Source organism: Musca domestica, unplaced genomic scaffold (assembly GCF_030504385.1).
Source record: "Musca domestica strain aabys unplaced genomic scaffold, Musca_domestica.polishedcontigs.V.1.1 21, whole genome shotgun sequence".
Taxonomy (NCBI): domain Eukaryota; kingdom Metazoa; phylum Arthropoda; class Insecta; order Diptera; family Muscidae; genus Musca; species Musca domestica.
The window spans coordinates 9501221-9515212 of NW_026712258.1; the positions used below are offsets into that span (position 1 = coordinate 9501221).

General features: G+C 33.1%; 1 protein-coding gene across 2 annotated transcripts in view; it reads right to left on the reverse strand.

The window, feature by feature from the left end:
* The window catches only part of LOC101893835 (zinc finger protein 704), a 461725-nt gene that overhangs the window by 101742 nt on the left and 345991 nt on the right, over positions 1 to 13992 (reverse strand). For both annotated transcript variants that reach the window (XM_059122667.1, XM_059122668.1), the window contains exon 4: positions 12310 to 12512. In XM_059122667.1, the coding sequence (XP_058978650.1) occupies positions 12310 to 12512 (203 nt within the window). The remainder of the gene's footprint in view (positions 1 to 12309; positions 12513 to 13992) is intronic.

Sequence of the window (13992 nt, forward strand, 5' to 3'; positions counted from 1 at the left end):
TGTTGCGTTTTGTTGGTGTTGTAATGCTATTGTTGATGCTGGTGCCATTAAAGCTGGCACAACCTCACTGCCGGCATAGCTTCAGCTAGGCGGTTCGTTCCGTTTCGGTTCTATTCTCTTCTAACGATGACAAAGATAATGACGCAGGCGCTGTCGTTGTTTATATTGCTGTTGTACGAAATGATGAACGTCGCGTTCGTAGTCATTGTCGTCGTTTGTGCTGCAGCTGCAGCTGATGACGATGACGACGACGATGATGATGATGAAGAGGATGGCGGTGATGATGATTAGTCACCTTGAACATGAAAATTGTGCACTTGGCATAGATAAAATGAAAATAAATGACAAATAGCGAGAAACAAAATTGCCATAGAAAACAGTGGGTAAATGGGGGCCGAAATGAGTAAATAAAAGAATATTGTGATATATTATAATTGAGAATGATGGTGTTATGGAATGTACACCGGGGCGTATTGGTGATATTATTTCAAAATTAAATTATTTGAGCACACATGCATACATTTTCTGTGTGGGAATAAATTGGAGGCATTTTTTTTTTGTAAAAGATTATCTAAGGCTGGCTTGTAAGGACAAATATCAACTTTTTTTATATTCTTAGATTAAAAAATTCTCCTTGATTCGGATTCCTCATACTCTGAGCTATGATAAGCTGCATTTAATTCGATTCGGTTTTGTTTTTCACATCAATTTCAAGTCTTCAATAAACTATTTCCTCGCCAACTTATTTCATCTAAATCATAGTTTACTTTTACGCCCTTAACACATTTCCAACCACCTTTGCCAGATGCATTTCGAAATCGTATTCAAGTGGCGCACTGGAGCGTATAATTAATACACGAATTAATATTCTACATGCTTCTCGTATAATTATCTGCCTTTTACTCTTTTTGGTTGTTGTTGTTGTCGCTGCTATTGCTGTTTTGTTCTTAATGTGGGAAATGTTCTACAGGGTTAGCGTGAAGTTGTAAATAATTCATACAGCTATTCATTGTTATTCAATAGCTTGAATGCCATAAAGTAATGATCGTTGAGTTTGACTTTTTATCTGTCATTGCGGCTGTTGGATTTAATTGATGCCACGGCATCGATGCATCCCATCCATCCGTCGATGAGGAAATGTAGCAAAAGGCGTTTGTTGTTTGTCGATTGCCACAAATATGGTCTTAATTAAAAATGAGTTGAGAAATGGAAAATGGTGATAAACAAAATTATGAAGTGAAGTCAAACAAATGTGAAAAAACGCCGTTTTGAATTAATAATGAGAAAAAATGTTATACCAGGTGGTTAATTGTACAAAACGGCACCGGATCTTTCTTTTCTGACATTTGGTTTGAAAGTTTAAAACTGACAAATCCAACCAAAATTGCATAAATTTTATATAAATAATTGTGTTGGAGAGTTTCATTTATGTATGTAGTAAACGTCAAAAACCTGTATATAATTCAAAAATGTATATACCGGGTGAGATTACAAAACTGCACCCAACTTCAGACTGCTGTCATTTCTAAGCCACTCGTCCGACAGTTGTTAAAATTATTCCAGTGTCAGCTCATTATATTGTTTACAAGCGTACAAAAGCATTTTGGTGAGAATTTTCCAGAAAAAAAGTTATTCGTGATGGAGTTCAAGCGTGATAGCGTGATTTCTTTATATTTGGCTGAAAAACCAGAATTGGCTACCGTGGATATTTGAAAGGAAAAAAAATTCCGCTTTATTTATAGACATTTTTCAAGCAGTTGACAGAATTTGACATCTTGGAATTCTCTACGAAAAAAAAAAAAAAATAAATAAATAAATTGAAACCCTACCAAAAAATACACATAAGCTCTTTGTAGCTGTTTGTCCAATCTTACATTTGTTGTTAAATCGAAAACGTACTTTCTACTTCGGAAAAATAATGGCTTAAGTCCGACATGGTAACATTTTATGTGAAATTTCCTGTGAATATCAATATTTACGATGTGTCCACATCAAATGAAACTCTCACTTCAATGTTTGGCGATTATACTGCTTTCATTAGGGAACATAAGGATCCTATGACAGCATCGGAAAAAGCAAACTATCCGAGCAACCCAAATAGTTTGTTGCCGAGCATGATAGACTCCGAAGACGTGTCACTTAGAGTTCTGCCAATCTAATTTGATTGAAGGGGCTGGTTTCTTATCTAATTTCGGAGACACCGGTCGTTTTTATGAAAACTCTGCGTATGAGTGATATGAAATATATGGACTGAATAAAATCACTCATACGTTTTAGAAACTGGTGGTCTTATTCTTTTATTTTCAACTCTGATCCGAAAGAATCTGAGAATATGGACCACAAAAAATGCTTTGGCTGTACAACACTGGGCCTTGACCATACCACATATGGATGTCCTGTCTCTTGGTAACAATTTAATAAACATGGGCTAGATCCTAAACCTCCAACTTTGAATTTTTCAGTTTCTGTTTTGGGAGAACCAGTTGGACGCCTAGAACAACCCAAATAATGAGTTCCCTTACCAATTTGCAAAAATCGCAGAAACTTACAAAAGAGTTTACCGACCCATTACCCGTACAGGTGTATATAACCCGATATAAGTTGTTATTATTTGCATAACTAAAAAAGGTATATGTTTTAATTTTGGAATCCACTTTTCCACCTCCTTTTTGTTCGCTGCTGGTATTGAATTTACAACCTTGAGATTTGTAATTAAACACGCTTTGCCACGGCTGCGAATATTAAGAGCATTATTAGGTCTTACACCTACATCATAAATTTTTATTATTTTATTATATTTTCTTCGTTTGCCGACTTCAAACCTTTGGAAGTCGGACGAACATACTCTATGCTGACGTAGCCCATTACTTATTTTTCATTGTAATTTTTAAAACTCATTATTTTCGATTTACTGGTTATATTACCATTTAATGGATTACGTGGTTCATACAACTTACACGTTTTTACTGGGAAGTTTTGGTTAAATTAAATGCACACTGAATGTTCTAGAAATCTGCATATGGGCATTACTATATCCTTCAGAACCTTCCCAGAGCTACATTGGTCACTGCTGACTTTTTGATATCAAATTTCATAACACATCGATATTTTACAAAAAAAAACTCATTTTTTTCCTCTTTCCATTTCCATGTCAAAGCCCCTGTTAATCCTTGCATAATAATTTTGAAATTCACCTTAAATCAAACGCGTCTTACGTGACAGCTAAAGTTGAACAATCTCCTCCCTGCAACGGCAATCAGCGGTGAGTGGTGATTAACACCAATCGCTGAGCAATAATTGCTCACCAAAAGATGGCAACCGGTAAGGCTGGCTGGCTGGCTGGTTGTATTGATTGCATTTATTGTTATTTAATTGCATAATTGGTCGGCAGTGAGGCCTTTGAAGTTATTTTTTTGGTGAATGTTCAAATGCTGGCACACATGCACACACACAGACATATCTTCTAGCAAATTCACAAAAAAGGTGATATATTATGAAATGAATTGTGTGAACGTTGTATTGTTCAAGTGCTAAGAATATATTTATACGGAGCGTTTGTGTGAGTGGAAGTGAAGAGCACGCTCTTTTTTCTATATATATATTTTTTTTTTTTTGAAAATAATTTTATTTAAAACAATTGCAATTTGTCTTGATTATTTGTCAGTTGTTGGCGGCAGCTGTATGGATGTGGCCATTGCATGTCATGGATATTGAAGACAGAACACGATGTTTTCTTTGAAATATTCTTCAAAATGCAAAAGGAAAATATGAAAAAAAAAAAAAATAATTATAATATTCTTAAAAATTATAATTGTTTCTATCCACCCATACATATATATGAACATGCCATGTAGTCACTCATTAGGCAAAGATTTCATTTTGAGATAATTTTTCACAAAAATGGTCATCATGTGTGCAATTTGGTGATCGAAAGATAAAACGCTTTTGGTTCGGCTACTGTGGGTTGGCAAGGAAATAATAATGAAAACATAGCTTTAGCTATTTCCTTAAATTTGTTCGTTGGCATTGGTTTTACGTGCCACCCCAATGTAAGAAGCTAAACCCCGTCTAATGTAATTCATTTTTAGCTTTGCCAGCCGTTGTGGCGCGCATTTATTTTATTTTTTCATTTTTTTTTTTTTTTTTTGCAAATGAATTGACGATGTGTAAATTTGGCCAGGTCTTTGTAGTTATGCGAACGAATCATTTCAAATGCAATAAACATTTGGCTTCTGAAAAAAAAAAAAAACTGAAAAAAACCTGCAATATCTGATTTTGTTCAAATCGCTACTGAATGCATAGCGATTATGTTATGGCCGTAGGCAGGGAGAACATGGAGTGGAGAGGAGCAGAGTACTGCTTTGTTGTAGGTTATTTCCATGTACACATTTATAAATTATGTTCATGGTGTGAGTCAAATCAACGTTTGTGCATGATGAGCATGTGTGAGCGGGTTATTCATTCAATTCATTTAAATCACCAAAACCCCGTATTGAGTGTGCCGATGATCTCCAATTTATCAAAATGGGAGTGCTTTAATTGTCTTTTAATCAATTGACCTTAAAACCCAATAGATTAATGACAAAATACAACTACACTAAGAACAACAACAAAAATAATGGCAATTGTTGTTAGTCATGGGAATGTGATATCTATTTTTCCGATACAATTTATAACCGACTACCTTTGGGTGTCCAATTTTGGTATGTATTTTAAATCTATTGGTAATTTTTCAAAAAATAAAGAAAAAATCCTTCCAACTGCCATGAAACTGTATGCGGTTTTAAGTCCATTTGCTTTAAAAATTGATTATTTACTTTAATCAGGTCACTGTGCACACAGACATATGGATAGCACTCGAGATTTTTTAGTTATTTTTATGCAGAGCATCGATTTACTCATTTCCACTCGAGAGTGAAACTCGCTCGCGAGCGGAAATGCTCGAAGAGTGGGAGTTTTATAAGGAGTTTGCTCTTCACTCTATTGTTTTGAGTGGGAGCTCTTTCGAGTCACTCCTGTTTGGCAAATTAGAATGGGAGCAGAATCGCTTTTGTGTTCAAGAGCAAAAGCTAAAACGTATCAGTCGGTTTTGCGACAGATGTATACCCTCAGCCTAGCGTTATAAGTGTTCAAACTGTTGACCCTTTATGGGGGAGGTACTAAAAGAAGCGGGAAGGAGGAGTCTGGTTGAGAGATATTTATAGAAAAGCATTTTTGATTTGTTTCGCAAGTTATGAGAGATGTAAATACTGAAAATTGTGACTTTTTGTAAAGAAGGTACCAGAAGGGGTAGGCCGATATATTCCATCTTCACACCAGATATTTCGTTAGTAAATATATTGGGATGTGCGAAAATTAAAGAGAATCGAATGTTTTTTTCGATTTTATCAGCGTTTTGTTATTTAAAATTTTGACACCCAAAATAAGCCGATATCTACCATTTTCAAAACATATCTTGAGTTGATAGAAGTATGGGAATGTGTGCTTATTTCATGAGAGATAGAATTATTTAAAATGTTGACCCGTTGTGTGGGAGGTACCAGATGGAGTGAACCGATGTATCCCATTATCACACCAGGCCTTGTGTTAATAAAAATATTACGATGTGTGAAATTTGAAGACAATCTTATTTCACATTTTATAGGAGTTTTAATTATTCTAAATTTCGTCCGTTTGTGTGGGAGGTACCATAATGAGTGGTCGTCTTCGTACCAGATCTTGTGTTGGTAGAAATATTGGAATATGCAAAATTTGAACATAATCGGACTATTATTTCAAATTTTATAAAATTTATAACTTCGGTCGGTATTTCATTATAGCACCGACAAAATATTGGGATTTGCTACTTTTCTATAAAATCGAATGATCCTTTCTCTTTGTATGAGGTAAATAATTTTCTTTGGAAAAGTTGTCCTTTTGTGGGGGGAGGTACCAGAAGAAGTAGGCCGATATTGTCCATCTCCGAACTCCATTTAAGTTTGACATTAATATTACGCACCAAATCGGATACTTCCTTCGAGCCAGCCAGCCAGACAGACAGACGGACGGCGAACATCGCTAGATCGACTCCCAATGTCATGAAACGGATTTGCTCCAAAGAGACCTTTATTTCGTTTTTTATTTATTTATTTATTTATTTATTTATTTATTTTTTTTTTTTTTTGAGATAAATACATGCTTTTAAATCCCCTTTCGCCTTCACTTTCACGTCGTCATACAGGACAGACCCTTAATATTTCAATAAAATACCCTCGTTTCTTTGACAAACTTCTTGCGTACGAATTGTAGGCCATGGCTACCATTTGTTATTTCGATTAATTTTATTATTACTGCATTCAATTTGGAAAAAAAAAATATATTTCATTGTAATTTATTATAAAATTCTCTTTGGCAAAAGAAACAAATGCTTTTCTTTCAGATACTTTCGATTTTTATTTTATGGTTCGATTATTATGCAAAGGCAACAAAAAACAAGAATGCAAAACAAAAATGCCTTGGGCCCATTTGCGATGTAATATATTGGTATTTTCAAAATGTTTACGACCACGACGACGACACCCACCATTTTCTTGTTTCGAGGCAAAACACCTCGCAAGCCCCATTACTCGCTCTCCTCGCAGCAGCTATATGGGCATATTCACTGCTGATTGTCTTATATCTTGTTTTATGTGTTTTATATGTTCATTTTATTAATAATAATTACACCAAACAAAAAAGGGGGGGGGCAGGAGTGCAAGGTGTCGCGATCAATTGACGATTTATTTTATTGGTCAAGTTCTCTATGAAAATGAGGGAGAACCAGAAAAAACATCATTGCTAATGGCCATAATTGAAATAATAATAGAGTAATGACAGCACATTGGAATCGGACATGACAAGAACCACACCGCAAACGGCAATAAAACAATAAAATTAATTATTTTAATGTTCATTTTATTCATTAAACAATGAATTTATTGTTCAAATCTTTAATATGTCACGTTGCGATCTTTTATCTGATTTGTGATAATTTTTCTTTCGTTCGAAAGAAAACCTTAAGGCAAATAAATTAAAATAGAGGTGTTACATAAGCAACTAAAAAAAAAAGATCGTAAACAGAGACACATAAGTCTGCAATTTTCTAGTTGGAGATACCCGTATTTTATAAAACAAATATCTCACAGATTTAGAGCTACAACTGCATCATGACACGCCTCAACATGACTTCATTTTATTTTTCTTTTTCTTGGCGGCAAGAGTTTTGTGGCTGAGCTGACGACGACGACGACTCTCTGTCTGTCTGTCCGACATGTGCATGATATTTCCGTGTATGAGTAGAGTAGCCGGGCTTTCAAAGCAAGCGTGTAAAGTTAGCTATTACTGACTAGCATCTTTGCGCTTTGCATCACAGCATTTTTCCAGCAGAATTTCAAAAGCGGCATTATTTGAGTTTTGTGTTTTCATTGTTCATTTTGTGATCTCACAATGGTGAACAAAATCGACAACACAGGCGGCATACACACACACATGCACATGTACCCTGTACACAATCAAGATGATAATTGTTGGCAATTAATTGACAACAAAAACAACAAGCGACAAAAACAAATAACATGAAAGTAATTGGTTAAAACGCTCGTATCAAGATAGATTACCGGTAATTGATAGAAGAACAAATATTGCTTTTGTTGTTGTTGATTTTTTGCGGATTTCAACGAATTGATTGCACCCGAGGTGATTCAAATCAATGTAATTCGAGGAAATCATTCGATCATCGGGTGAAAGCCATTCAAATTAGAATGTCATTATTATTTAAAATATTTTCGGAGAAATAATTACAAACCAAATTTGAAAATCGTTATTTTAGTTTTCAAATGCAACTTTGTAATTGTAATGACTCAATTGGGGTCTCTTGGAGAAAATTTGAACAATATTGCAAAATTCGAAATATTTTTCCAAATACAGTATGATATATGTCTCAAAGACTTCTTACAAAAATTCAGCCTCAGGTTTTAAGATATCTGATGTAAGTTCCAGATTTGGAAGATGTACGCAAGAGAACTATCATCATTATGGTTAGCGAGGTTCCAATAATACGACTCGAAGTCGAAGTCGAAAACGTAATTTTCTATCTCTCTCAAACAAATATTGGAATAGGATGATATTCAGTAAAAAGCAGCAAGAAACAGCTGTTCGTTAAATTTAAGGCTGTTGAAGAAAACCGAAACAATTTTTATTGTGAGAAAAATTTGTGATCAGCTTATGGTGCTAGGCATATTTCAGATTTGCTCCTTTTCACTCGGGAGCGAAGCTTACCCGCCGGCAGAGGCTTACTTGCTCGAAGAGTGGGTATTTTAAAGGAAGTCTTCACTCGTTTGTTTTTGTGAAAGCTCTCCCGGGTCACTCCTCTCTGAAAAATTAGTGTGGGAGCAGAATCTCTGAAAATAGAGCAATATCGCAGTTCTAAGGGAAAAAAAAAATAATTTTGTTTGCTGATTTGTGTGTGTGCACAACAATGAATATGCCTTAATGTTGCTGTGTACGAGAGAGAGAGAGAGAGCAAAACCTCGTTTTGTTACAGTTCCGTTTTGATCAGTTATGTGTTACTTCAGTTTTGAGTTTACAAACAAGAGAGAGAGAGAGAGAGAGGGAGGGAGGGAGAGAGTGAGTCGAATACAAAAACGGTGTGACAAAAATTAAAAAAGTGATCGGTAAGAGTAGAATCTAGTCGCTTTTGAACGAATTTACTCCCACTCCTATATGAGGGATATCGGCAAATTGAGCGCTTAGGAGTGCTCCCGCTCGAATTCGAATGAGTACAAATTAAAACTCAAATATGAACTTAGTTTATACAACAGAATAAGTTAGTTTTTTGCGAAACAGAGATAGATAGAGAGAAAGCGTTTTTGTTACAGTTCCGCTTTTGATAAGGTAAGTTTTACTTCATTTTTATAAATATTTTTTTCGTCTGTTGAGAGAGAGAGAGAGACGAATGTTGTTAGCAAAACACAATCGAGTGCATTTTTGCACATTAATGTTCGAATGGATGTAAGAGAGAATTTGTCAAACAAGAGAGGTACAATGAGAACAATTAGTGGTTAAGGAGGAATAAAAGGGAACGTAATATTGCAATATATGAAAAGCTTCCATATTTTCTAAAACTTTGTGGCTTGAGCATGATTATTAAAAGCGTTTACCTTTACGTAAACAATATAGAAAAAAATAAAATAAATAGAAAAATAAATAAATAATATAGATTCTCCTTGTTTATGCCTCTATCGATGCGACTTTTATAAAATTATTTATAAGTTTTTTTATTAAGCATATCTCAACCAATTCAGATGCAAAAAGTAAAAAAATAGGTGAGCTACACAGTTTACAGATAATTATCTTCCACACCGTTACAACAACAACAACACCAAAAATGAGTACTTTGACTTCTCAACCATTCTCTCTTATTAAATACATTTGAATTTAATGAAGAAGAATCCTGAGCATGAACACTTCAATAAATGACTCTATACCTAACTCGGAGTGCGGCAATGTTTTTTGCCTTGTAATTTTGTAAGCCCCTGAAAAATTGCCCTTGTATGTGTTAATGTTAATGCTTGTGTGCGTTTTATTACAACGTAGGTGTCAAACCAACAAAATATTTCTAATGTAAATTAACCAAAGTTGGGCAGACCTTGAAAGCTGTTTACATTTGTAAAAGGCAAGTCTATGGGTGTGTGTGTCTGTGTGCGTCTGTTTGTATTTTTGTGTATTTTTCGTTTGGTAACCTTGGTTTTTGATTAGATTTCTTTCTTGACACAACACCAACAACAACAACTACTACAACCACAGAGACATTTTTATGAGCCTCCACTTGGGTTACAGTGCGTCTACCCTCTTTACAATCTTAATGGCCAGGCTAACTGGTTACGCTGGTACCTTTAAGTGTTATAGGCATTTTGGGGTTTTTGATGTTTGTGTTCCTCCCCACTCCCCAGAGCGACTCCTCTCTCTGTCGCCCTCTCCGTTACTTTGATTTAGTTTCTACTCACGAGTTTTGGATATTTCTATTCTGTCGACTGAATCAATGATATTGTGTGTGTGTTTGTATGTGTACACGTTTAGCTGTTTGTTACATCAATATAATAACCAAAAAGTTGATGGTTGGTGACGAAATATCAAAAAAAAAAAAAAAAATGTTAAAGTTGTTACAACACTTCACATTAACGCATAAACGTGAAATTCTTTTGTATTCTCCGGTGACTGACTGTTGGGCATCATAAAAAATTCAAATAAAATGAGAATAAACTAAGCACGTGAGTTCAAACTGCTGCGTGTTGCTTTGGGAAAGGCAAAAATGTGTGAGGGTGTGTAATGGATAGAGTATCACAGAAGGAAGACGAAGAACATAAAAAAGTTTACATTTATTTTGGAAGACTGAAAATAGAGAGATGGTATTCAATTTGTTTAAAACTTAAAGACACGTGCAAGTGAACACAAAGGCCATTAAGATATACAAAATTTCAAAATCTAAAAGATAGGAAACGAAATTTTTAAATTTTTGGTATTTTTATAAAATAGTTATTTTTATAAAATAAAGTTAATAAAATATCAATAATAATAATAATATTAATAATAATAATAATAATAATAATAATAATAATAATAATAATAATAATAATAATAATAATAATAATAATAATAATAATAATAATAATAATAATAATAATAATAATAATAATAATAATATAATAATAATAATAATAATAATAATAATAATAATAATAATATAATAATAATAATAATAATAATAATAATAATAATAATAATAATAATAATAATAATAATAATAATAATAATAATAATAATAATAATAATAATAATAATAATAATAATAATAATAATAATAATAATAATAATAATAATAATAATAATAATAATAATAATAATAATAATAATAATAATAATAATAATAATAATAATAATAATAATAATAATAATAATAATAATAATAATAATAATAATAATAATAATAATAATAATAATAATAATAATATAATAATAATAATAATAATAATAATAATAATAATAATAATAATAATAATAATAATAATAATAATAATAATAATAATAATAATAATAATAATAATAATAATAATAATAATAATAATAATAATAATAATAATAATAATAATAATAATAATAATAATAATAATAATAATAATAATAATAATAATAATAATAATAATAATAATAATAATAATAATAATAATAATATACATATGTTTAATTTTTTATTTATGAGTCTAATTTTCTTGCAAATTTATAATTCAAACTGATTGCGGAAACTATTTTTATCCTTAATTTTCAGAAAAAAAACACTTGTATTGCTTCTTATGTAACTAAATATTACCCCAAAATTTTTTCATTAAAATCTATAAATAATTTGCATAGAAATTCGAATTCCACATATGAGTCATAATCATAATTATTCATAGCACGTTCTGATAGGCAATCGGCCAATGTAAATATTATCCACTGATCAAAAAAAAAATATTTGTTCTCATACATATTTACAATGTCTCACCAAAAAAAAGACGCATAAAATGTAGCTACAAAATAATTTTGTGCGGTTACAAAAACAACATATCCTTCACCTTAATTTTTAATAAAACAATTTATCAAAACAAATAACATTTTCAGATGAAATTTTAAATGCGGCAACAGAAATGTTGGATGTTCTATTTTCGTCAATATCGGCAAGAACGTTTGTAAAGATATATGGGCACAATGTGTGCAGGTGTGCGTGTGTGTGGTTGTGCGTTTATATGAAATTCATGGCCCGTGTGGCGGCGTTTGTACGCACTGCTTTTAATTTTCATAGAACTATGTTAAGATGCAAAATGATTTATAGTCGGTCCCAAACGAATATTTACAATGTATGCACATATCTATAATGCGGACATTACGCCCATTCATTCAGTCACTCATTCAGACAGAAAGGCGGACAGACAAACGGAGCGACAGACAGTTGGGCAGTCTGTTGTTATTCACGAACGAACGCTAACCAAAATGTGGCATTAATTTTGTAATAGATGGTAGCTTTGATATTCTGTGAATAAATTTTGAAAAGCCGAAAGAAATTGGTGCATGACCGAAAAATTGAAACAGCCCAAGGCGGCCATCCGCAAGAGAAGAAGGCATTGTAGCTTCAATGCATTTTAAAATGCAATTCTATTTCGATGAAACGCATATTTAACTTAGACCCCGGAGGCAAATTGGAAGATGATATTATTCAAATATGCTCACATGCTGGCCATTGAGGTCATTTAGACTTACCCTCTTTTTGCGCGGTGCATCCTCTTTGAAATCCATAACGATACCCTCATCGGACGTTGAGACTGATGTGGTGCGTATTCGGGCACTGGCCGAGGCATCATTTGTGATAACGCCCATATTGTGACCATCGTCACTTAGGGGCGGCGATGAAGATCCCGAACTCCATGAGGCCGATGAACTACCTGGACTGGAACCCCATTTATCTGCAAGAAAAAAAAAATGAAAGGAAATAAACGAGAGAAACAAGAGACAATAATAATAAAAATATTTTTGAGTGTAATTCTTTGCCCATATAGATGGAGGAATTAGGGGTAAATAATCAAATGGTCAAACAGTCTAAAGGCGTTAAATCGCACTATATAGTCGCCCAATTTACCGATCTTGGACCAGAAATAGGCCTCCTAGTAGGCCATTGTTACGGGTGCTGTTTGGCATATGTTGACAAGTCAAGCTCTTGCTTTTTGTTCAAAAAGGTTGAATATCATCTCAGGGTAACGCTAAGCATTCACAGTTATGTTACGATTCTTTGAAGGAGTACGGTCCACTGATGCCACCAGCCCATAAACCGCACCAAACGGTGACTTTTTCTGAATGCATTGGGAGCTTTTGCAATGCTTCTGGCCGATCTTCACTCAAAATTGACAATTTTGGCTTTATATACCCATTGAGCCAATAATGAGTTCGTCGTCAAATAGAAGAAGCGCGCGATAAACTTTCTGAATAAAGCACGCTTTTGTTCGTTTGTACAACGATTAATGGTTATACTACTACTACTCCCCCTCTTCATACTGGATCTAAAATTCAAAATCATTTCGCATTTTATGGAAATATTGACCCTTTTGGGGGATGTATAAGAAGGAGCTGGCTTAGGGTAATACAAATAGTGTTTGAAACAGGTTTGAAAACCGACCTCTTTTTGACCAGATCCTTTTATATACCGTTCATACATTTTTAAAGTGCTTATATGCACATTTCCTATCGAACCCACCGCATACACAAACTTCAAAAACTTTCAAATATAAATGGTTTATTATTAATGTGTCATTCCGTGTAATAACAACAATTCATCATGACAGCTAATTTTGAAATAAATCACGATGACAAACAAAAGAAAGATTCCCATACATCACGGCATGATGATAATGAAGTCATAGCGTTAGTTGGGAATATTTGAAATGTGAATTCAGAATTTGAAAAAAAAAAAATGCAAAACCTAACTCATCAAATCGAAATTTTTGAAAAAAAAAAAAAAAAAAAAAAAATAAAAGTTGCGAAAAATACAAAAATTGAAAATTAGCTGATATTTGTATATTAACAGTTATTTAATAAGAAGAAAATATATGCTCTAATTGCTACCAAGGCCTCTGTTAGGTTAATCAGTGAGCCCATCTGATAAATAAATTTGCTGTGAAAAGTTAATGAGATTTCTACTACTAAGTTTATTGTCAAAAGTAGATTTTTGACCGACCTTATGTAGGCCTCGTAGCTAAATATCAGTTAGCTCAGAATAGCTCCTTTTTGTTCGAGCCAAGGTCTATTTATAAATTTCTCCTCATCAATACTAGCTGATTACCAGAATAGTTAAAAAAAATCTTAAGCGTATATATTTTGACAATAGTTGACAATAAGTTCTACCAATACATACTGATGTTTTCAACATTAATTTTTTAACATCACAATTTT